Source organism: Ursus americanus, chromosome 3, assembly GCF_024610735.1.
Source record: "Ursus americanus isolate L20-20 chromosome 3, mUrsAme1.1.p, whole genome shotgun sequence".
In the NCBI taxonomy this organism is placed as follows: domain Eukaryota; kingdom Metazoa; phylum Chordata; class Mammalia; order Carnivora; family Ursidae; genus Ursus; species Ursus americanus.
The window spans coordinates 88,978,051-89,000,722 of record NC_142129.1 but is presented as its reverse complement, the minus strand read 5'-3'; the positions used below and the strand labels follow the sequence as shown (position 1 = coordinate 89,000,722).

The window sequence follows — 22,672 nt, the reverse complement described above, 5'->3', positions numbered from 1 at the left end:
TTCTCAAGAATTATTTTTTGACCCGTGTGCTATTTAGAAGTGTGTTGTTTAAGCTCTATGTATTTATGATTTTCCGGTTGTCTTTCTGTTATTGTTTCTAGTTTAATCCCATTGTGGTCTGTGAGGAGAAGTTTCATGATTTCTGTTCTTTTGAATTTGTTAAGGTGTGTCTTATGGCCAAGAATGTGGTCTATCTTGGTGAATTTTCCATGTGAATTTGAGAAAAATGTTTACTCTTAACGTTACCTCCACAGTTTAAAAGTGGGAGGGTAAACAGATGATGGGCAAGAAAAAGCAGGTGATTTGCCATAGAATGAAAGGCTGTTGGGCCGAGCACTTCTCAGACTCTAATGTACATATATGACCCCTGGGGATATTATTAAAGCCCAGCTTTTGGTGCTAGATCTTTTGAGGGGCCCTAAACTCTTCATTTCTAGCAAGCTCCCAGGTGATATTGATGCTGCTGGCCTGTGAACCACACTTTCAGTAGCAGATGAGGGGATCTCTTAGACAAGGTAGCCAAAAACTCTCTTTTCACAGGAGAAAACTTGGAGCTCTGAGGTCACGTGTGAATTTCATCTTGCCCACAGGCACAGTGTGAACCTGTTAGCCTGTGGTGGGTTTCTTCCACTAGTTCATCATTCTGTATCCATGTCTCTTCACTTTCCAGTCTGTCCAAAAGGAAACAGAAGACCCAATGCTCATATTTTATTATAGTCAAGATAGTACACTGAATGGGAACAGACTTGGGGAATCCAGAGTCTCTGAGATTTGAGCGAGCAGAGGAAAATCTGCAGTAAACTTTGGCTATATCTTCAATCAGACCCACTAGAGTTTTATGAGTGAGTGTAGATCATACTGGAAAAAAAGACAAAATTACAGTTTGTTAGAAAAATCAGAAAAGTAGAAGGGCTAGGCTTATTTCTTTTTTCTGTGGGGACTGAGCCAAAAGCTTCCACATCTTTTTGGTCTGTGTAAGGGTTCTTGTGGGACTTGAAGTAATGGAACTTGAGAGCAATGTTTGGTTTCAATCTGCTTTGCAAGGGATCTTAGAAACTCTCGGGTTGGAAAGGTCAAAACTTAGGGTACTTGGTGCTTAGCTACGGATACGTAAAGGCCTTGAGTTGGTCTTTCATCATTCCTTTGTGACTGAGTGATCAGCAGACTGGGAGAGGGATCCCAGCAAGGGTTAGAAGAAGAGGATGGAGCTAAGGCTGTTTAAACCCTGGGGAAAACACAAGTGTCTCACATGAGGTCACCTACCGAGGCCACGGGAATCGTAGGTTGACCTCCTTTTATGACTTCCTTCTAGGTCAAAGTCAGTGAAGCACAGGAGGCAAAAAGGGCGCTGGGCACCCACCAGATGCTGTCATTTGTGGCACTTTTTGCTAGTTATCAGCTCCTGGAGATGACTGGAAAGACGAAAATGTCTGTTTTTGGACAAGATACTGCAAATTTCTGGGGATTAGGAAGGAAAGTTCATAATGTCCAGAAACATGGAGAGGATGAAAGAAATACAGTGGTTTTACAGATTTTAACAAGGACAAATTTATATTCTATCTTAAATATTTAACTATAGAATAGATTCAATAAAAGTTTAGCAACTAATTTAATGAAACGACAGAGGTTTGTTTTTTTTTTTTTAATTTCAATGTCCAGATGCCAAAAGAAGATGTCAACTTAAAGCAGCAAGCAGTACAAGCTAACCAAATATTTTTGAAGTATAAATTTTTATCTGGTTCTCCACTGCAAAGACTGACTTATGCTTTACATTCACTTAATATATTTTTTAAAAAGGACAAGAACACTTGTAGACTAAGCAGCATTTGCTAATCAGAGTCTTTGGCATTAGACACGGCCAAATTCTAATCGTACTTCTGCCCCTCACAAGCTGTGTGACCTCAGAGCCATAGTGTTCTCCTCTATAAATGAGGAAAACACGAGGGATTGATGGAAAGATTAAATGAGAAAATTCATGCAAAACTATAACCCCAGGGCCTGATATATAATAAATTTAGGAAATAATATCATAATCATGGGACCAGTAAGAACAACACTAAAATAAATCATGGAATTAACAATGGTTCTGTTTAGATTCCACACAGTACAACTCCGTTGAGCTTGGAGAGTCAGAAGCAGAGATGAGGCCCAACAGGCTCACCAGCTGGAAAAGACGCCCCGGTCAGATGCTGCTGAAACTACATTTCCCAGTAGCACCTGGGCCCCAGTGTCTCGGTGTCTCTCATTTCCGGGTCTGTCATGTGACTCCCCGGCGGCACCATGGCGGAAGCAGAGGAGCAGGTAAAGGCTGTAACTGCTAGGCAAGGGAGTGAGAGGCGAGGTTGAGGCGGTCGGGGCTTGGAGCGGAGCATGTAGGGGTGCGGAGCTGCCGGAGGGCGAGGCAGGCCCACGGCGGGGCGCGAGGCTGGCGAAAGTCCCTTTCCGGGAGCAGAGAGGCGGGTGGGATGGCAGCTCTTGGAGGGCACCGGGGGAAAGCGCTCCGACACACCCCCGGCGTTCGTGAGGCGGCCTTGCTTTGCCGCTGCCCCTGTGGCCTGTCGTCCGTGAAATTTTGGCTTGAAGGCAGCCTGGCTATCCTAGGGACTGACTGCCCTTGGGGAAGCGTAAGAGTTGGCTTGAGTTTTGAGGCCAGGTGACTGAAATTTAAGTTCCTTTCCAGTCGAAGTTAAGGCAGTTAGAGTTGATTTGCAAAAGGGCTAGCTAGGAGAGAGTGGATGATGCGTTTTATTTCGTACCTATTGTTTTTAGGTACAGAGCTAAGTCAGCTACGGCGTGCAGCAGTGGTTAAGTGCATTTGTTCTGGAGCAAAAATACCTAGGTCCAGTGCTGGTTCTCTTTCTTAATACGTGACATTGGGCTAGTTATTTAACTTTATAAGATGGAGATATTAGAGTACCGTTCTCAGAGAGTAGTTTAAGATAGAATAAGTACAACAGTTAAAGTGCTTAGTAAAAATTGAGCTCGGTAAAAGTTACATGAGAGTATTTGTTGCTGGCAGAACATCAGATGGCAAAGCGAGTCCACACTTGGCATGTGGTGCTGGAGTTTAGATAGTAGTTAGTGATGGCAGTAGAGTTATTTTCCTACCGGCAGTGGTAGTCAAACGTTAGTTGAAATGAAAAAGTGATATCAAGAAGACAGAAAAGTGCAGACAAAAGGCCAGAACGTGAGGAAATACCTATTTTTCCATTTCCAGGGTGCTTTCAGGTTGTCAGTGTTTTAACCTTACAAATGAACAGGGTCATCAGTTTCCATAATTGCCTTTAAAAAGTGATTTATGATGAGCTGTACCGTAACAAAAGTTTAACTAGTTGATAATTTGTACCATCTGTAACATACTTCATTTACATAATGAAAATTTGCCCTACGTACATTTGATATATATCAGTAATTAAGAAATAAGGTAGAAATTTGGTTTGGGTGGTCGCTGTGATAACAGGAATGTTGCTACCAACCGCTGAAGCCTCCCTTTTCTGATCCAGTCACTTCAAAGGAAAAATGCTCGTTAAGCACATGTAATTTCATGAGTCATTGCGAGGTTTGATGATAGTGGTGAGATTGGTTTTCACACTGTTAGTCTTTCAGGTTGAAATATAGCTTATTTGTAGTTTGATTTAAAAGCAAAAAGCCAAGATCTTAGATAAAAGGTAGTAGAAATAGAGAAAGGTGCTCTGAGTATTTATTTACTAGTGTTTTGTGTAGAAGTTTGGCAAAGCTGTCTGATGTAAAAAGCACACGTAGGAAGTTAGTGCTATAATAAGAATGCTTTGAATTTTTATAGCACTTTCCAGTGTAAACCCTTCATGTCACATTTGGTCCTCACAAAAGAATTCTGTATGGTAAATGTTTATTCTGATATATAAGTCAGGACAAGCACCTCCTATGTTCCAGACCTTCTAATGCTTCCCATTGCGCTCTGAGGAAAAGCCAGACTCCTTTAGAATACCCAAGTTGCCCTATAGGACATTGCCCCAGATGCTTCTTCTCCCTTTTCTGACTTCATTTTCCACTGCTCTTCTCTGCTCCCTTTCTGTCACTGGGCATCAGCTATATTTGGCTTTCTTACTGATACTTCAACAGGCTGACATGTTTCTACCTCGGGGCCTTTGCTCATGCTGCTCCCTTTTTTGACCCCAGATATCTGTAGGGCTTTCTCTCTCAGTTCCTTCATTTCTTTGTCCAAGTGTTATCTTTTTCAGTGAGATCTTCTTTGATCATTCCTTGGAACCTCTTTCTTGCGTTATTTTCCTCCTTAACTCTTAACACTCATCACTATCCGGCATAGTGTGTTTTAAAATTTCTGTTTATTTGTTCTGTATGTTTCTGTGTTCATTTCTGTATCTTCTCCCCATTAGAATGTAAGCTTCATGATGGCAAGGATTTGTTTACTGCTGTTTGCCTGATACCTAGAATAGTGCCACTATATGTGTTAAATGATTGAATTTTACACATAAGCAAATGGAAATTCAGACAACTAAAGTAACTTATTCAGGCTTGTAGTTATAATAAACCTCCAGTCTTCTATCTCCAAAGCTCACAATTTTTCACTAAAATACCCCACCGCACCTTTCAAAAAATACTTAACCTAGTCCTAATTTTTATTTATTTAATTCTTATTATTATTTTACTTTATGAAATAGAATGAGCCCCTATCACCTTAATAAATGTCTTTCAAGTCATCATTTCACCTTCGACACTTGTCTGCATACAGTTAGAGCAGGCATTCATCCCTCTATCAGTATCATTCTCAAAAAGACCAGTATTTTGTCAATTGCAGAAAGAAGCAAACATTCACAAATTGTCCTGTTTATTTTTTAAAGCTAGTAAATAATTGTACCTATATTATCAGTCCTTTGTAGATTAAAAATGGTTAGACTTTTCTCACCCTGCTTGATTTGTGCATTTCACAGTAAGGAAGCCATTAAAACCTGGCCTTTTGTGTACAGAGTTTTGAAAGCTAAAAGTGCACAAAAGTGGAGTTAAATAAATTTGCAAATTGTTCTGTTCTGCCACTTTGAACCTTTTAGAAAATTTTGACATAATTTACCCCCCTAGAATGCTCTAAGAACTGGGATGTGTATTAAAATTAACTGCAATGACAGGTTAGGGCAAAGGAAGCCTTTTTCCTTGGCATCATGCACTGTAAATACAAACAGCCTTTATGATGAGCAAGACAAAACCAAATCTCTCTTAACTCTTCTGAGCATTGTATCCTTTGGTGATTGTGGTTTTTTTCCCTTTAATTTTAGAACCCAAATAGTAAGATCTGTACTGAATTAATGTAATGTGAAGTAGTTCACATGTGAACTAGAAAATCACTTTTTTGGACGCGATTGAACATTTTTTTAAGTCATTGGGAAATCTTTGTTTATGCTGAGAATGGTGAAGGTAGTTTGCAGCAGTCACTACATATATATTATATAGTTCCCAGAAAGGACTAACAGCCTTTATTCTGCCTGGAGATCTTCTAACCAGCAGTTTTACTTAGCTTTAAAATGATTTATAGTCGACCTTCATTATCACAGATGCCCAACAGTATTTGTTTATACCTCTTTTATGGATGACGTTCTGCTTGAAGTCTGGTTGGTTGTGTATTTGTCTTGTCTCCACTACAGATTGCGGAGTCCTCAAGAATAAGGACAGAGCTTACTCATGTCTGTATCTCTCACAGAGCTAGTGCTTTACAGGTACTAGGTGCTTAATAAAATATTGAAATGAATTCATTAGGGGGAGAATAGCCTTCTGAATTGAAAATGTCAATAAGTTAGATGCGGTAGAATTTGTGTTGTTTTATCTTAACTTGAAACTTTTGAAAGTTACTAACGCAAATGGATTGTAGATTACATTTCCTACATTCTGTACTCTGCCATCCCCATAACGCTTTCATCTTTCCAGCCAACCATGAGGGAACTATTAAAATATTTGATCAGTCAGACCACCTATTCCTTGACAAGAGAGTAGAGTTTCTTTTTTTTTTGAATTTTCCCTCTACATTTTAGAATTTGAGGAAGTGTTATCCTTATTATCGTAGAGCATTTACTTATTATCAGACGGCAGTTCACGAGCACCTATACTCCCATGTGATTGTGTCCCGTTTGTAAAATAAAAGTCAAACCGACAAATATTTGCCTCAGTTTGCTTGCCTGCCAACTGGGCTATTTACTCTCCAGAAGCCTTTTGAGTAGGAAATGAGATAAAGTATGTTAAAGTGGCCAGCTCCAAGTGTCTTCTATGTCAGACAACAGTTCATCCACACCTGGGCTTTGCTCAAGTATGCAGTATTTCTTTCTCTCTCTCTCTTTTAACAATTTGATCAAGATCTATTAAAAGCAACTTCACTAATAACTGAAGAAGAAACAAAGCCCCAAACCAGAGTTTGCTAAAACACAGGATTAGAGAGGTTTCTAGAGGATTCACTCTTTACCATCATGTAACCAAACTGTAGTCCCAAATTAGCTTAGCTGGACGTGCTTCTTGCCTTATGAGTTTTTCCTCTCCTCTTTGTCTGGGCTGGCTAGCTGAAGGCCAGTGTCACCGGCTGATTATTCGTGGTCTCTCTAGTAGCCTCGTTACCACCTTGGAGAGGGAGCACTCCTCAGGTCTGGGGTTCTGTGTTTCCTGCAGCTCCGCATTCTTGGCTGTTCAGTCACCCTTGCCTTTGTTTCTTCTGAGAACTTGGTTCCCTCCTCAGTGTTTTTGTTACCAAATGCTTGTGATTCTGGGCTCTTGTTTAGACTTACTGCATCAGTATCTGTAAAGATAGAGTGTTTGCCTGGGTGTTAGGCAATTCCCTAAACTGAGTTCATTTCATTGTGATGCGAAAGTCAGATTTGGCACTGGGTCACTAGGCCGCCTAGCTGGTCCCTTTTTCCACACTGGGCAGACATCCAGGTTTTCCTTCCTTTGCAGACGACAGTGAGTGCGATAGCTGAGCCTGTGGGGCTCAGTGGGGTTGGTACCCTGAGTCTGCCCATTCTTACCCACGCCCCAGGTACTCTTTCATCTTTCCTACTCAGCCAGCCTAGTCCTCAGTGCCCCAAACTGGCCACAGCTCCTTTGAGCTTTTTGAAATGGAGGCCTCGATGATACAAGGATATCATATACATATCACATAGATATATTCTCTTACCTCTGCCCGTGTCCAACATTGGGATCTCTCTTACCCTGCCTTCCATTAAGCTTAGCTGTGTTACACAGTCTGTTGGGAAGGAGAGAAGGTGGCAGTGCAGCATTGAGTGTTTCAAGTCTATCCCCAAGCCAGGCTGATTTCCTGGGGCCTGGTCTCTGCTCTGTTTCTTCATCCTGCAGATGTCAGAGCTGGCCTTCCTCTCAGAGCTGGCCTTCCTCGGGCTCCGGCTTACAGTTCTCCCCCAAGTTCTGCACACTCCCCCACCCCCTGCCACAGTGTGTATAGATTCAGAAGGTCACATGTCAAGGCACCAAGATTCGTGGATCTGTGACTGAGTTTAAGGGATTGATTTGCAAAAGAAGTCGTTGCGTTTAGCTTTCAGCTGTTGCCCAGATTTTGTCCAGCTCTACATTTGTATCACTCTGTGCCTTCCAGCTCATCATGTTTGCTTCAAACAGAACAGCACAATTTTCTTACTGTGGTAAGATATACATCATATTTACCACTTCAACCACTTTTAAACATCTGATTCGGTGGCATTAAGTCCATTTGCATTGTTGTGCAGCCATTACCACCATCCATCTCTAGAACTTTCCGTCATCATAGACTGAAACTCTGTACCCATTAAATACTAACAGCACATCACCCCCCCCCCCAGGCCCTAGTCTACTCTGTTATACTTTCTGCTTCATATAAGTGGAATCATACAATATGTGTCTGGTTTATTTCATTCAGAGAACAGCGCAGTTTTGTAACTTACATTTTCAGGATTTGAAGTTCTTTAAAAGATAGTGTGAAGTTAAAAAATGTTGAAAACCACTGACTCTTTCTGAATTTTAACCTTACCATTCAGCCTAGCTTCCTGGATCCCTCACTAGGACATTCGCTTCCTGTCTTCTGGTTTGCCCCTCAGTCTCTAGAACATTAAGCAGAGGGGCTTATTGAGTGGATGAAGCTAAGAAATAGACTGGTTCCTGAAGTCACTCATGCATTGCTTTGGTTGGATTGTGGACAAAAGTGTGATTTTTTTTTTTTTTTCAAGGCCACAGCTATGTTGGGGAGGTCTGTGCCTGTGCCAGGGGTCAGTTTGGGAGTGTCTTGGAGTAAATGTTCTCATTGATACCAGCAGCCACAGGAAGCTTCTCTGAGAGCCTGGTTTTCCCCAAAGACTCTGTTTTCTGGGAGCTGCATGCCTCGTGGTGTCGGATTCTGGCACTGCATGCTTTTTGGTACAGAGCAAGAGTATAATTCAATTTTGAGTTTTTGGTTGACATTGCTGGGTGGGGACTTAACGCTTTTGTTTTAATGAAGAACATAAATGGGACGTTTGCCCTTTTCCTCATGTGCCTAGTTGAATGGATTTCAAATAAGAAAAAAAAAGTCCTTAGGTTGAATGGAATTTTTCTGGAAAGAGTAATCCAGTGTCCTTTTAGAGGTCTTGGGTTGGGGAATAGGAATCTAGGTGCAGGTCATTGGCATGGTTGTCAAAGCCTTGTTTTGCTGATGTTAGTAACTTAATATTCAGAAACAGTCAGGGGCGGAAAGGGTGTCAGAAGTCATTAAGTTCAGCCTTTAAGCCTCAGTGTTCTTACCTCAAGGGTCATTAGAAAATTCTAAGATGCTAGGTGCAAAGCATTTAACATTGTGGGGATATATATAATAGATGTTCAGTAAAGATGTCAGAATAGTGACTGTTAATAATAAATGGAGTGTGTCCAGAAGAGAAGGATCAGGATGGTGAGCTGACGATGGTTAGCACAGAGGAAAAACAATTTAGAAGGGCAGGCATGATACGTGTCATTAACTCTCTGGAGAACTGTCAAGTAGTAGAAGAATTGGATTTTTTATGTGTCTTATTGGTGCTAAGAACAAAAAGTTACTGTGGAGAGATTGTAGCTCCAATTTAATAAGAATTTTCTAATACTTAGGAGAACATTCAAACTAATTCGGCCACATTGGGATTTAGAGCAGATTCTGAGGTTCATCATGGATAATGATACAACTGCAGTAAAATTCTTAATTACAAGTAACATTTGTCCCCATTTTACAGATGGCCTTTCAGAGCGGGAACTGTGTTGTCCACAAGGCTGTTCCACAGGCAGCCTGCCACCTGCCAGGTTCTTCCTAATTTTCCATGAATGGAATTAAAATGTTTTCGAACACCAGATTTGTGTTTATCCTGCTATACAACTTGCACCGAGTAATATATGCATCTGACTTGCTTTAAAATGTTTATTTTTTTCCGTGAAAAATATTAGTTATATCTAAAATGTCCTTGCCCCATTTTTTTTGTTCTTTCTTTATCTCATGGATTGTTGTAAAATGCTTACATTCAGTGTCAGCATATTAGTTGTAACCTTTTATTGCTATTGATATCTATAAGTACGTTAAGTAAATCTTCATTTTGCTGACCTCTTTGAGGATGCGTGGCATCAGCAGATTCTCTCTTTCAGTGGACAGGTGAGAGATTAGCAGGATCAAGTCAATTTTTCCCTTTTTGCTTTGTTTTCTCCGGAGCAGCAAGATTCATTGTCTAGCAAGGGGGGAACTGTGTTAAATGGCAGAATTTGTCTTCCGGTTAATGGTTTAAAGAGTGAATGTAAATTATAGAGCTTGTTTGCACAATGTCTGATAGTTACCACTCTAGGGGAATTCTTTTGTGAAAAACTGTTTAAGCAAGACAGTCATTTTGACTTCACCAGATTAATAGCACAATAATTAATAGCACAAGGGCTTTTCAGTATAAGAATTGGCTTATAGATGATTTGAGGTGGCAGTTTCCTCTTCCCTTCCAAGATCAGTAAGGCTGCTTTGCCAGACCTATTTCCATTTTTAGCGAAGGAAAGAGCCTTCTGCGTACTCACCTGACAGTTCCTGGGGCCATTTGTTAACCTGCTGACCACTCGAGGGAAGTCAGCAGGAGCCAGGGGTCTGAGCGGCCCCAGAATAACCATCTCAGTCCTGCCAGATGTGGGAAGTTGTGGGAGGCCTATGAGAGTCAGACTGTGTGAAGTCCTTTCAACTGTAGTTGCAAATTACTTCCCAGAAAGGGCAGGTGGATGTTGGTGGTGGGGATGCGATAACTCTTTTCCCTTATTTTATTCTTTTGTCATCTCTTCTGACCATTTTCCCCCTCTGTGCTTTGTAGGAAACCGAGTCTCTCGAAGAATCTACAGATGAGTCTGAGGTAAGGTGGTGGTTCGGGAGCCTGAGAATTTCTTGCTCACCATGTTATCTTGAACTTGTTCTGCCTTGTTAAATGTGACATTGCTGGGGCTTGGGGTGGTAAAGTAAGGCCGTAGGTGATTGAGCCTTGGGGAAGAACATGACAGTTGTCTTTAAAAATATTAAATGGATTGACTTAAATAGGGAAAGGAATGCTTTCTCTTGATCTTGAATAGTAGTTTAACTTGAAGTGTATTGACAGTAGGAAATTTGATGCAAAGTTTTACAGACTAATCTTGACACTTAAAAAATCTGTATTTTAGGGGCCCCTGACTCTTGATTTCAGCTCAGGTCATGATCTCAGGATTGTGAGATTGAGCCCCAAGTTGGGCTCTGCCCTGGGTGTGGAGCCTGCTTAAGATTCTCTCTCTCCCTTTGCCTCCTTCCCCTCCCCCACTCTTGTGTGGGCTCTCTCTCTTTCATAAATAAATAAATAAATAAATTTTAAAACAACCACTATAGGTTCTGCAGTATTTATTCTTTCTTCATTCTTTTAATGAATACGACATGCTCAGTGGTGTAATTTCTAAATCATTGAAATTATCGTTTCATAATTCATATGATTCATATGAAAATCATGAAATTCATAAAAAAGAAGGAAAGTATCTGAAAAACTGTTGAGGAGCTAAGTTGTGCTAAAGATTATATTTTAAGGAGAATAAAGTAATATATAAGGGTGGGCTTTTTAAAAAAATTTTTTTTCAAGACTATGCATAAGGAATTAGTTTAACAGAAATTAATGAACTTATCAGTTTGATGGATGGACTAATAATAAAAATTATATTTTTTCCTTTTATTATTTCATTTAGCTCAGAGGAATGAAAAAATATCTACGATAACCTGGTGGAAATTCATACCAATGTGACTGTAACCAGTATAGTCTATAAATTTAGGTTGATATTGAATATAGTTATTACATGGATTTTGTTTCGGAAAAGATGGGCTTAAACATATTCATCTAGAGAACATCTTTTGTATTATACTGTTAGGCATTTGCAGTTTGGCTGTGAGGCATGGTTCCTAATATTTGTCCTGCTGACGACCTCTGATCCTCTCTTTGGGGCTCCTGATAAGGCACTACAGAGTTTGCTATAGATACGGTATAATACTTGCTGATGTTTTAATAAAGAACTGAAAAGCAGTTTAGCTTACTGTTCTCATTTTTGGAGATTTCTGGTTAACCATATTCTCAGAATCACTGGTATAGAATTCTGCAGTGTTGGAGTCCTGTCCAAGAATTTCATTTCAGAGGTGAGGAGGATGTTGGCAGCCACCTAAATAAATCTTTCCACACATCCTTCAGATACTAAACAGATCCACAGGGAGAGCAAACAAAGCACACATAACTCATGCTTCCTACGTAATCAGGAAACAGGGTGTGCTGTAAACTTCAGTATAAGTGGGGAAATACAGATCCCAAACCAGCAGAGCCGGCTCTGGATTGAGTCTGGAGCTGAGTCTTGTGGAGGCCAATTGGAAATGAAGAGAGTGTAGCTGAGTCCCAGCAGGGGTGGTATACATGCAAAAGTCCCCCCATCTCCTCCCCCCCCACAGGAGGGAGAAGGCCCCACCCTGAGTGGGCAGTCCTGAGAACAGGCGTGACATCTGCTGGATCAGAGCACTGGCTGTTGGGAGAATTTAAATGACGGGGCTTGACAGGGTGTGGGACCAGAGGGGACAGTGTTGGGAAGAGGCTGGTCCTAGAGAGAAAGGGGAGGCATCCCTTGAAAGCATGGTGGTGACCTCAAAGGAAAGGGGGGAATTTAAAGGTACAAAGCAGGAAATCAGGATACTTGCCTACCCCTCTCTCACCAGTACCAAAAAAATGTACCACTTATTAAAGAAAATGTACTTCATTCACCCATGTAACTAAGAGACCTAGTAAACCATTCAAATACCTCATCCCCTTCATAGGAGCACCTATTGTTGCTGTCCGGGCAATCTGAGACTTGTAAAATTGAACGGAAATGGCAGGGAGCATCCATTCAAAAAAATATAGTAAGAAAGTCAAGTGAGAATCAAACATTGTCAGCAGAAACAAGCAGCAGCACAGCACTCCATCCTGAATTGAATGTCTTTAAACAAGTATTTGCAGATTGGAAAAACTCTTTTTTTTTTTTTTTTAAGATTTTATTTATTCGACAGAGATAGAGACAGCCAGTGAGAGAGGGAACACAAGCAGGGGGAGTGGGAGAGGAAGAAGCAGGCTCATAGCAGAAAAGCCTGATGTAGGGCTCGATCCCACAACGCCAGGATCACGGCCTGAGCCGAAGGCAGACGCTTAACTGCTGTGCCACCCAGGCGCCCCTGGAAAAACTATCTTAAACCAGAAATTCTAAAACTCAGTAGAAATGGTTGAAAAACTAGGAAGGTAGGAAATAAGAGTTGACCACTCAGGAAAGACATGGAAGGAAAAGATCATTCTTGTAAAGTTGAAAAAATCGAGACCCAAAAGGTAACCTGACCGTCTAACGTCAGACAGCTGGTTTGAGGGAGAAAGGAGTTCAAAATCTAGCCCCCAGATCTGGGCTCTTTCCTTCATTTGCCTTCTGGCTCTGGTGTCTTCTGCATTGGCGGGCACTGAGGGACTGTGGAGGCAGGCCTTGGGTTCATATCTCAGCTATATTTGTACCTGCTGTGTGGCCTTGCAGCCAGCTCCTCTGTTCCTCAGTTCTCTCACGTGGTTGCCGTATGTTGCCGTGAGGGTTAGATAAGATTGCTGTTTACGAAGCGTCTTGCATGGTGCTTAGCACGTGGGAAGCACTCCACGAAAGCTGGCGATCCTCAGTCTGTCTTTTAGAAGTAATGCTGGTGCTCATTTTACAGCCTGGGGCTTCAGCTGCAGGGCTTGGAGACACTCCCTGAGACTCTGGGACCCAGGGTGGCTAGTCTCCCAGATATACAGCTTCTAGTGGGTTCATGGGCCAACAAAGGAGTCAGGCTGGTGATAGACCAAGTCTGGGCTTTTAAGTATAGTGAATTGGTTTATAATTCAGTCTTTGGAGCTGTTTGTCCTGGGTGTCTCAGTTTGAATCACTTTCCAGATCCAGGATGGAGATTGTGAGACACTGTCCTGTTGCCAAAGAATCTTTATTTTTCCTTTTCTCTTCTTCCTCTATTGCCCCACTAGATTTTTTACTCTTAATTCAGCTTTCACAGGGCAGCATTTCCTTCAAGTATTTCTACCTCTTTATTCAAGTGCTCAGATAGTTTCCATTTCTGCAAAGAACAGTGTTTAGTGTTTTCAACAATGTGTTGTAACAACTTATCTGTTTCCTTATGAAATGCGGCATTTCATATAGACTGGGCTTTTATACTGGGAAGACCCTAGCATCAGGTTTTTCTGAAATTCTTCTTTAAAAATTTTTTAAGTTTATTTTTAAACATTTTTTAATTGTGATAAAATACACATAACATAGAATTTGCCACCTTGGGGCACCTGAGTGGCTCAGTAGTCTGGTAAGCGTTGGACTCTTGATTTCGGCTTAGGTCATGATCTCAGGGTCATGAGATCAAGCCCTGTGTTGGGCTCATGCTCAGTGTGGAGTCTGCTTGAAATTGTCTCTCTCTCCCCTACTGCTTGAGCTCTCTGAATGAATGAATGAATGAATGAATAAATAAAATCTTAAAAACACTTGCCATCTTAACCATTTTTAAGTGCGTAGTTTAGTATTAAGTACATCCATGTTGCTGAGCAGCCTACCTCCAGAACTTGTTCGTCTTGCAAAACTGAAACTCTGTGCCCATCAAATTACAATTCCCCATTCTTCCTCCCCCAGCCCCTGGCAACCACCCTTCTACTTTCTGTGTCTGAATTTGACTGCTCTAGATACCTCATATAAGTGGAATCATGCAGTATTGGTCGTTTTGGAACTGGCTTATTTCATGTAGCAGCATGCCCTTATGGTTCATCTGTTTTGTCGCATGTGTCAGAGAACTTCCATCTTTTTTAAGGCTGAATAATATTCCATGGTATGTCGGTACCACATTTTACCCGTTCATCCACTGATGGACACTTGAGTTGCATTTACCTTTTGGCTTTTGTGAACAATGTTGCAATGAATATGAGTTTAAACATATCTCTTTGAGACAACTGCTTTTAATTCTTTTGGCTATGTACCCAAAAGTGGAATTGCTGGATCACATGGTAATGCTGTTTTTAATTTTTTGAGGAACTCTTTTACCATTTTCCATAGAGACGGCACCACTTTACGTTCCCAGCAGGAGTGCCTGGGGGTTCTAATTTCTCCACATCTGTGCCAACACTTGTTTTTTCTCTTTTTCTGTTTGTTTTTGTAGAAGCCTTCCTGACAGGTGTGAGGTAGTATTGTAGTTTTCATTCATTTTCCTAATGTTCAAGTGATATCAAACATCTCTTCATAAGCTTGTTGGCCATTTGCATATTTTCTTTGAAGAAATGTCTATTCAAGTCCTTTGCCCATTTTTAAATCGTGTAGTTTTGGTTTTTGTTGTTGCGTTGAGGAGCTTTTTATATATTCTGGATGTTAGTCCTTACCAGATAAAGATAGATAAAGATAGAGCTCTACCTGTTATGTTTATGTATAACTCAACAACCTGTGAATAGGATAGATGGATTGACATATAGATACAGATCTGTAGAGTTGTGATTTAACTCTGTCTGTATAAAGAATATAAATAATGTAATACCTAAAGAATATATCTTTCTCTATATCCCTATTCAGTTATACAGTTTCCAATATTTGAATAATTTCTCCCACTCTACAGGTTGCCTTTTCACTGTTGAGTGTATTCTTTGATGCATAGAAGTTTTAAAATTTTGATGTAGTTCAGTTTATTTTTGCTTTTCTCCCTGTACTCTTGGTGTCATATCCATGAAATCATTGCCACGTCCAGTGTCATGAAGTTTTTCCCTTAGTTTTCTTCCAACGTCTCATTTTGTGTTCAAGAAAGGAATATTAACTGCTCAAAATAGTCTGTGTTTTCTTCATTATTCTTGAAACCTGCAACCAAATGAAATTGCTGGGTGTCGTATAATTAATGTAATCGACAGTGGTGTATATGTCAGCATGTAAAACTTTTGAGAATTTTAAGTTGTACTTTGCAGTTAAAGTAGAAATTCAAAACTGGAGTAACAACCAGGGGAGTAAGTATGTTATTTAATAGGTAACATAGTTAAGGGGCTTGCCTTCATGTTAATACTAAAGGAGTTGTGGCAAATTTTGTAGGATAGCTAAAGTGTTCCTCGCCTCTACTATTTTTTTGCTTCTAATATATACTCTGTGTATTCCACCTTGATATGATAAGCCAGACTGTTTCTTAAATGGTGTTTTAGTCTTGAAGAATATAACACAGAAGTATGTGTTCAGAAGAGCTTCATTCCCATTTTGAAACTCTAAGCTGCTGTCAACACTTGGGGACGATTGCTGTGGTATGGGTGGTGGCAGAGTGCTACAGGAGCCCGGAGAAGTGGATGATTAGTCGGGAATGGCTTCATTTGGAGTCTTCAAGAGTTAAGTATGGAAGATGAATCTAGGCAGAGGCTGGGCAAGTCTTTGGGAAGAGACTGAGTGATGAAAGTGCACACACGTTCAGCCAACCGCGGGGAGGCACTCAGTGTGGCTGGAATGTGGAGGAAGCTGGGGAAATGAGGCTGGACAAGGAAGCTAGGGTGAGGCTGTAAAGCTACTAATATGTCAAACCAGACAGTTTGAACTTGATCTGATGGACACTGGGGAGCCAGCCAAGGCCTTGATTGTTGGGGGTGGATACAGGGGTTGGTGACAGATGAACTGGAAGGAGAGACCCATGGCAGGAAGTTCTCGTGTAAGCCCCTAAAGAGCTAAAAGGGATGTAGGGATCTGGGCTCGGCAGGAGCAGAAGGCAAAGAGGAAATGCTTCTCAAGTTCAGCTAAGAGGAAGTGTGGGATAGTATGTGAGAGGAACTCGGTAGGGGAGTCAAGAAGATTCCAGAGCATCTAGTTTAGCTGTGTTGTAAGGAACTGAGTAAACTCCACTATTGGGCAGTTAAAGGAAAAAGTTGTTTTAAACCGGAAGTTGATATCCCTAGATTCAGTTTTTTACTTTGAAGTGGTACTTTTCTAATCCACTGGTCACTCCTTTTTATAATGGTTTTGATCAGGCTGAAACAAATAATATGCTTTCATATTGAATATGTTTTTAATGCAAAACAAATGAGCAAGCTAGTATCTGGGATTTTATTTTGAAAATCCTACAAGTTGCTGCTTTAGAGGAGGTTCTGAGCTCTCTTTGGAGCAAAGATGGTGTAGTGGAATGAGCAGTGTTCAGAATCTATTTTGATAATGAAGATTATTACAAAAACAAACACATTTAGTGTAGGAAACAGCAGTTGGCACTTTGGTAAGCTCTTTAGATATATTCACTAGCCCAAGTTTTGGCCATGATTACTGCTTCTATTTTACAGATGATGAAACAGACTTACAGTGTTTAGGTAACTGCACAGGGTCACCTGCTGGCAAATGGATTTGAATCCCACAGTTGGACTCCGAAGCCTGGCCTTCTACTCTGTAGTTACACTGCCTCCGATTTGCCTGTGACCTAATTTTATTCCAGACTCTTCCTCTGGTTATCTTTGTAGAATTGGAGAAGATTAAAAAAAAAAAAAAATCTCCCTTGGAACTCCTGCCTATGTATAAAATGATATTTGGGGTGATGTTACAGATTTTGTTCAGCTAGTGGAAAATATCAGTTTTCAGAATCTTTGAACTTTGCTGCCTTGTCTAGAGAATAGAGAATTTGTTTTGCTAATTTATAGATAACATTAAATAATTGTAATAAACTCATGCTTTGCCATAAAATAATGTTATTTACTTAGAAAATAATTATAAACATTTATAAAATATTTTTAAAATGTTAGTTACTAAGTTATATCCCCTTGGAAAAGTACATTCATCTTTGCGTATGGAAATTTAGTTGCAAGAATGTTCATTGCAACTTTGTTTATAATATAAAAATTTGGAAACGGACTAAATGTCCGGAAAGGAATTATATTATCTTTATAATAAAGAAAAACATTTTACAAAAATGTCACTTAGAGCAGAGGCTGGCAAGCTGTTTCTGTAAAGGTCTAGATAGTAAATATTTAAAGTTTTGCAGACAGAGACAGTATTGAGAATATTATGTATGTATGTAACCATATAAAAATGTAAAAACCTGCTTGAAAGCTGTATTAAAACAGGCATCTGCCTAGATGGGCTGGTTGTAGTTTACTAATTCCTGATTTAGGATATAATCCAGTTTTTTCCACCCTCCAAAATCCTCATGTAAGCATAGAAAAAAAAACAAAAGGACCATAGTGTCACTGGGTCATGTGATTCTTATTTTATTTACTATTATCTGCCTTCATTTTCCAAGTTTTTAAAAATATGAATACTTACATACTTAGCAAAACAATACAATTATTTTTTTTTAACAAAACACATTAATCTCTGTAATATTCTTGTAGTCCTTTGTGTCGATGTTACAGAACTTTTGGGTCGCAAAGCAGTGGGACTCAAAATGAAACTGCGTGTCCTTCCTTACCTCACACTCAAACGAGGAAGTTAGGAAAAAGTTAGGTTTATTTCTTGTTCCCTTTATTTCGGCCAAGATTTTACATAAAGCAAAAATTGTTTTTAACTCTAGTAGATCTTTTTTTTCCCTTAAGATATGTTTTTAAAGTTTTAAATGTTGAGAGAAGTGTAGAATCCCATGCAGTTGTAAGAAATAACAGAGAGATTCTCTATACCCTCACTCAGTTCCCAGAGGGTGACATCTTGCCTAACCCCGGTGCAGCATCACAACCAGGAAATCAATATCGATAACAATCCAGAGACCTGACTCAGATTTCACAGGTTTTACATGCACTCATTTATGCATGCGTGCAAACGTGTGTGTTCTGTGCACGTCAGTCGCGGATGGACAAATAGCTCAACCTATTTAAAATAAACCTACATGCAATTTATGTTGAATGAGAAATTAATATTAAAGTAAAATGCAACTTCTAGGTGCATCAGCCACCAGGAGTGTTCTTTTTCAGTTTTGTTAAAATGAAAACCAGTCATTGTGAGAAATCAGAAGATAGCTCTTTTTAATCAGAAAATGCATCACACAAAAATAATTTATTTATCTTACCTGCTAGGTAGAACAGTATGAATCATTAATTGAAACTCAAATTGATTCTTCACATGTATTAATTTTAATAAACAAATTTAGAGCAACTAGTAACTAAAATGGTAATGTACCTTGTTATGAGATTGATTGCTGAGAAAAATGGAGCATGGGTTTATAGTATATCCTTCCAAATAGCCTTTGGATCAAAAATTTGCTCTTTCATTTAATGAGCTATTAATATTAACAGGTTTTGCTGATTATTGCATCACCCAGGCATGGATAAACATTCTCTTCGAAGCATATATTATAAAAATTATATGTTTGGAAACTTAGTAGAAACTTTCTGGATGCAAATACAGATTTGTGAACCTGTATTTCTGCCGTTTGTTAGAGATTGAAAAGATGAACATGGCTCTGGGATGACATATATTTGAACAGAATTTATAATTTCACTACCTAGGAGAGAAATTATTTTAGGCAATCCAAGATGGACTGATTGATCATTTTATTTTTTCGACAAGTATTTATTGAGTACTTTTATCTTCTGGGTGCTAGGCTACATCAGTATTTGATGAAGGAGGCAGATAGTAAACAAAAACATATTTGGTGGTAATAAATGTTGTGAATAAAAATAACTTTGGAGTGGGCTGAGGTGCTGTTTCATCCTGGGTGGTCAGAGAGGGCCTCTCTAATAAGATGACATTTGAGTAAATACATGGGAAAAAGGTCTTATGGGTAAAAGGAAGAGCAAGCATAGTATCTTCAAGTAGGGTTGCTGGACATCTTGCAGGATGCGAGTGGGGCTTGAGTGTTAGGAAATGAAGTAGTGAGTGGCCAGAACAAAGAGCCTATAAACCAATTCATGGACTTGGTTTTTACTCTGAATAAGATGGAAGCCATGGGAGGCTATTGTTTTAGTGAGAGCGCTCTGGATGCCGTTTGAAAAAAGTCTTGGAGACAGCAAGTAGGAAGCAGCAAGACCAGTTAGGCTTTGGCAGAGCTCTTTCTAGAGGTGATGAAGGATTTAGGGTAGTTTTCGAAGTAGAGCTAGTGGATTTCGAAGTAGAGCCAGGACATGGGGGTGGAAGTGAAAGAGAGGAATCAAGGGTGAGCAACTGGAAAGGTGGAGTTGTGAACTGAGATAGGATAAGACTGGCTAGCTCTGGTTTTGGTGCTCAGGGTAAGGTGTTCGTGGTGGGGTAAATCAGAAGTTCCATTTTGGCTCTTTTAAGTTGGAGATGTCAGTTAGGCATCCAAGTGGAAATGTCAGGTAGGTAGTTAGATAAAGAAGACTAGTGCAGGTCTGGGCTGGAGGTAGGAAATTTTTTTTTTTTTTTTAAGATTTTATTAGAGAGTGCGGGGTGGGGGGCAAAGGGAGAGGGAGAAGCAGGCTCCCTGCTGAGCGGGAAGCCCGATGTGGGGCTCCGTCCCAGGACCGTGGGTTCATGACCTGAGCCGAAGGCAGACGCTTAGCTGACTGAGCTACCTAGGCGCCCCATGAGATAAGAATTTTTGAGGCACCATTTAGACGGTGTTTAAAACCATGAAACTGGTTGAAATTATTTAGGGCTTGAAATCAGATAAATGAAAATCCTGATACCTGGACCTAAGGGGTATACAGCTTTTTTGAGATCTGGTGGCTGAAGGGAAATCAGCAAAGGACACTGAGAAGAAGTAGCCAGTGGGATAGAAAGAAAGGCAAATGAGAGTGGTATCCGAGAAACTGAGGGAGGAATGCATCTCAGGAAGAAGGGCGTGGCCAACTGTGCCAGATGCCATGGAGAGGAGTAATAAGAGGAACTCTAGGACTCACCCTTGAATCTGCAAAGGTGAGGCCATTGGCCATCCATATAGGAGCAGTTGTGGTGGCTTGTGGCAGTGGAGGTGGCGTGGGGCCTGACTGGAATGGGCTCAAGAGAGATTGGGTTGGCAGAATGTCTTTGGTGCTCTCAGAAGTTCTGTACTGTGTGTCTCAAAATGGTATTATCTAGAATGCTTATAAGGGACACATTTGTTGAGTGGCTATTAAGGGAGATAATGTGTGTTTAGCACTTGGCCTGACATGAGAAGGCATTCATTAAGCATGCTTCTGCCACTGTTTTGTTATTTTTATCCACTTCGGTGCTAGGTACTTTCATGAGGGCCGGGCCCCTGTCACTGGGTCTCACTAACAGAGCTGCTTGTGAATGAATAAATGAATTGATTTCACAAATCCTTAAAACAGTTACATGAAACTGGCATTCTGTTGTTATTTTGGAGATGGTGAAACCAGGACTTCGAGCGGTCCCTTTGTTAAAAACAGATCCCAGGGCCTTCTAACTTGAGCTGAGAACTGTTTTATCCCATGCCGTGTCCTCAAAAGGATCGTGGTTTAATTTAGGGACAAGCAAGTGGCAACTAACTGTCTTTTAGCTTTGGCTTGGGGGCTTCCAGCTCCATACCCACTATCATTTTTATTCTCTCTCAGTAACAGGCAGATTAATGGTAGGCAGAGTAATGGTCCCCAAAGATGTCTATGTCCTAATCCCTGGAACCTGTGAATATGCTATAATACATGGCAAGAGAAACTAAGGTTGCTGATGGAATTAAGGTTGCTCACCAACTGACTATAAAATAGGGAGATTGTTCTGGATGGTCCAGGTGGGACCACTGTGGTCACAAGAGTCTCCACAAGCGGATGAAAGAGGTAGTGGAGGCCAGAGTGATGTGACGTGGGAAGGTCTTGACCCACCTTTGCTGGCTTTGTGGGTACAGGAAGGAGGGGGCCCACAGCCAAGGAATGTAGGTGGCCTCTAGAAGCCGGAGAAGATGAGGAAATGGATTCTCCCCCTGGAGCCTCAGAGGAATGCAGCCCTTCTGGCATCTTGATTTTTGCCCAGTGGTATCTGTATTGGACTGTAAGACACCAAATTTGTGTTGTTCTGAGCCACTGAGTGTGGTGATTTGTTACAGCAGCCATAGGAAGCAAGTACAGTAAATTGGATGATCTTGTTCCCTTCGCCCTTTTCATTGAGCACAGAAAAAAGTTGTAATGAGACTGCTAATACTGTTGGGAGCTATGTTTATAAAAACGTGTGTGTCTCTTTTCTGATACTTGTCCAAGAGTGCTGTTTAAATAATCATTGCGCTTGGCAATTAGAGCCTGATTCTACCCTGTTGGGACTTGAAAACATTCCTTTCTCTGAAGACTCAAGAAATGCTGTAAACCTAATTTCTAAAATCTACAGATTTCTTTTCATCCATGAGCTATTTCAGTTTTAGTGCAACCATTTTTAAGTATAAAGATTCACAGATGTCTGCGTTACCATCATTCTTTCCTTTAGAATATGATTGTTTTCTCCAAAGACCTCAGTGAATGAAATAAATCTCTCCAAATAGTATCAGAAGGGATGAGAGAGGGGAAACCTTTGATAAAGCTAAAGGTTTTAGTCTGTTGTCATCATTTCCATATTTGGTCTGTGATGATGTAGGAGTGCTGACAACACTGACTCCATCTTGTTCTCCTCTCTGGCTCACAGGTGGTAGATAACTAGATAACTAGTAGGGACCCTCAATACACAGGTGGTACCACTCTGGATAACTTGTGTAGACCCTCTGGTGCCCAGGTGGCGCCACTCTAGATAACTAGTGTAGCCCCCTTTGGTGCACAGGTGGTATCACTTTAGGTAACTACCCTGTGATCTCACCACCACGCCCCTCACTCTATAAAAACTGTGGGTTGAGGTCTGGGCTTGCTGGAGACGATGTGGTGGAGACTAGGGGCAGAGAATAGCGATGTAGTGCCCTGGATCATTTTTCTGCCTGCCCTGTTGCCTGTTGGTAAGTTATCCTGAATAAAACTCTATGTAAATGGTATGGAGTGGCTTGCTTCATTTTTTTTTAGTATTAAAGTGCCTTCTGAGTCTGGAGGGTCCTTTACTGACCATCCTCCCTCTTCTAACGGTTAACTACTTTGGGTGTTTGCAGGCTTCCAGTAGAGACCATAGCATTCCCCCTTCGTTTCCTAATAACAGTATTCACATTTGGATGTGTTTGAAAACATTTTCTTAATGATGTAGCAAAATCAGAAGTAATGTATCTTCATTTTTTGAAGTATTATAAAACAAAGAATTAGATTTGGCTAATTTTCTCTCCTTTTCTCCCATCCTTTTTTTTTAATGACATTCGTGAACTTTACCAAGATTT

General features: G+C 40.5%; 1 protein-coding gene across 2 annotated transcripts in view; it reads left to right on the top strand.

The window, feature by feature from the left end:
• The first annotated feature begins 2,239 nt into the window (after window positions 1-2,239).
• Window positions 2,240-22,672, top strand: part of VPS41 (VPS41 subunit of HOPS complex) — a 168,635-nt gene continuing 148,202 nt past the window's right edge. The window contains exons 1-2 of one of the 2 annotated variants that reach the window (XM_045793496.2): window positions 2,240-2,301; window positions 10,299-10,337. In XM_045793496.2, coding sequence (XP_045649452.1) covers window positions 2,281-2,301; window positions 10,299-10,337 — 60 coding nt within the window. In that variant the 5' untranslated portion in view covers window positions 2,240-2,280. Of the gene's footprint in view, window positions 2,302-9,200; window positions 9,351-10,298; window positions 10,338-22,672 lie in introns of those variants that run through there. The other variant, XM_087861201.1, reaches the window with a different exon arrangement.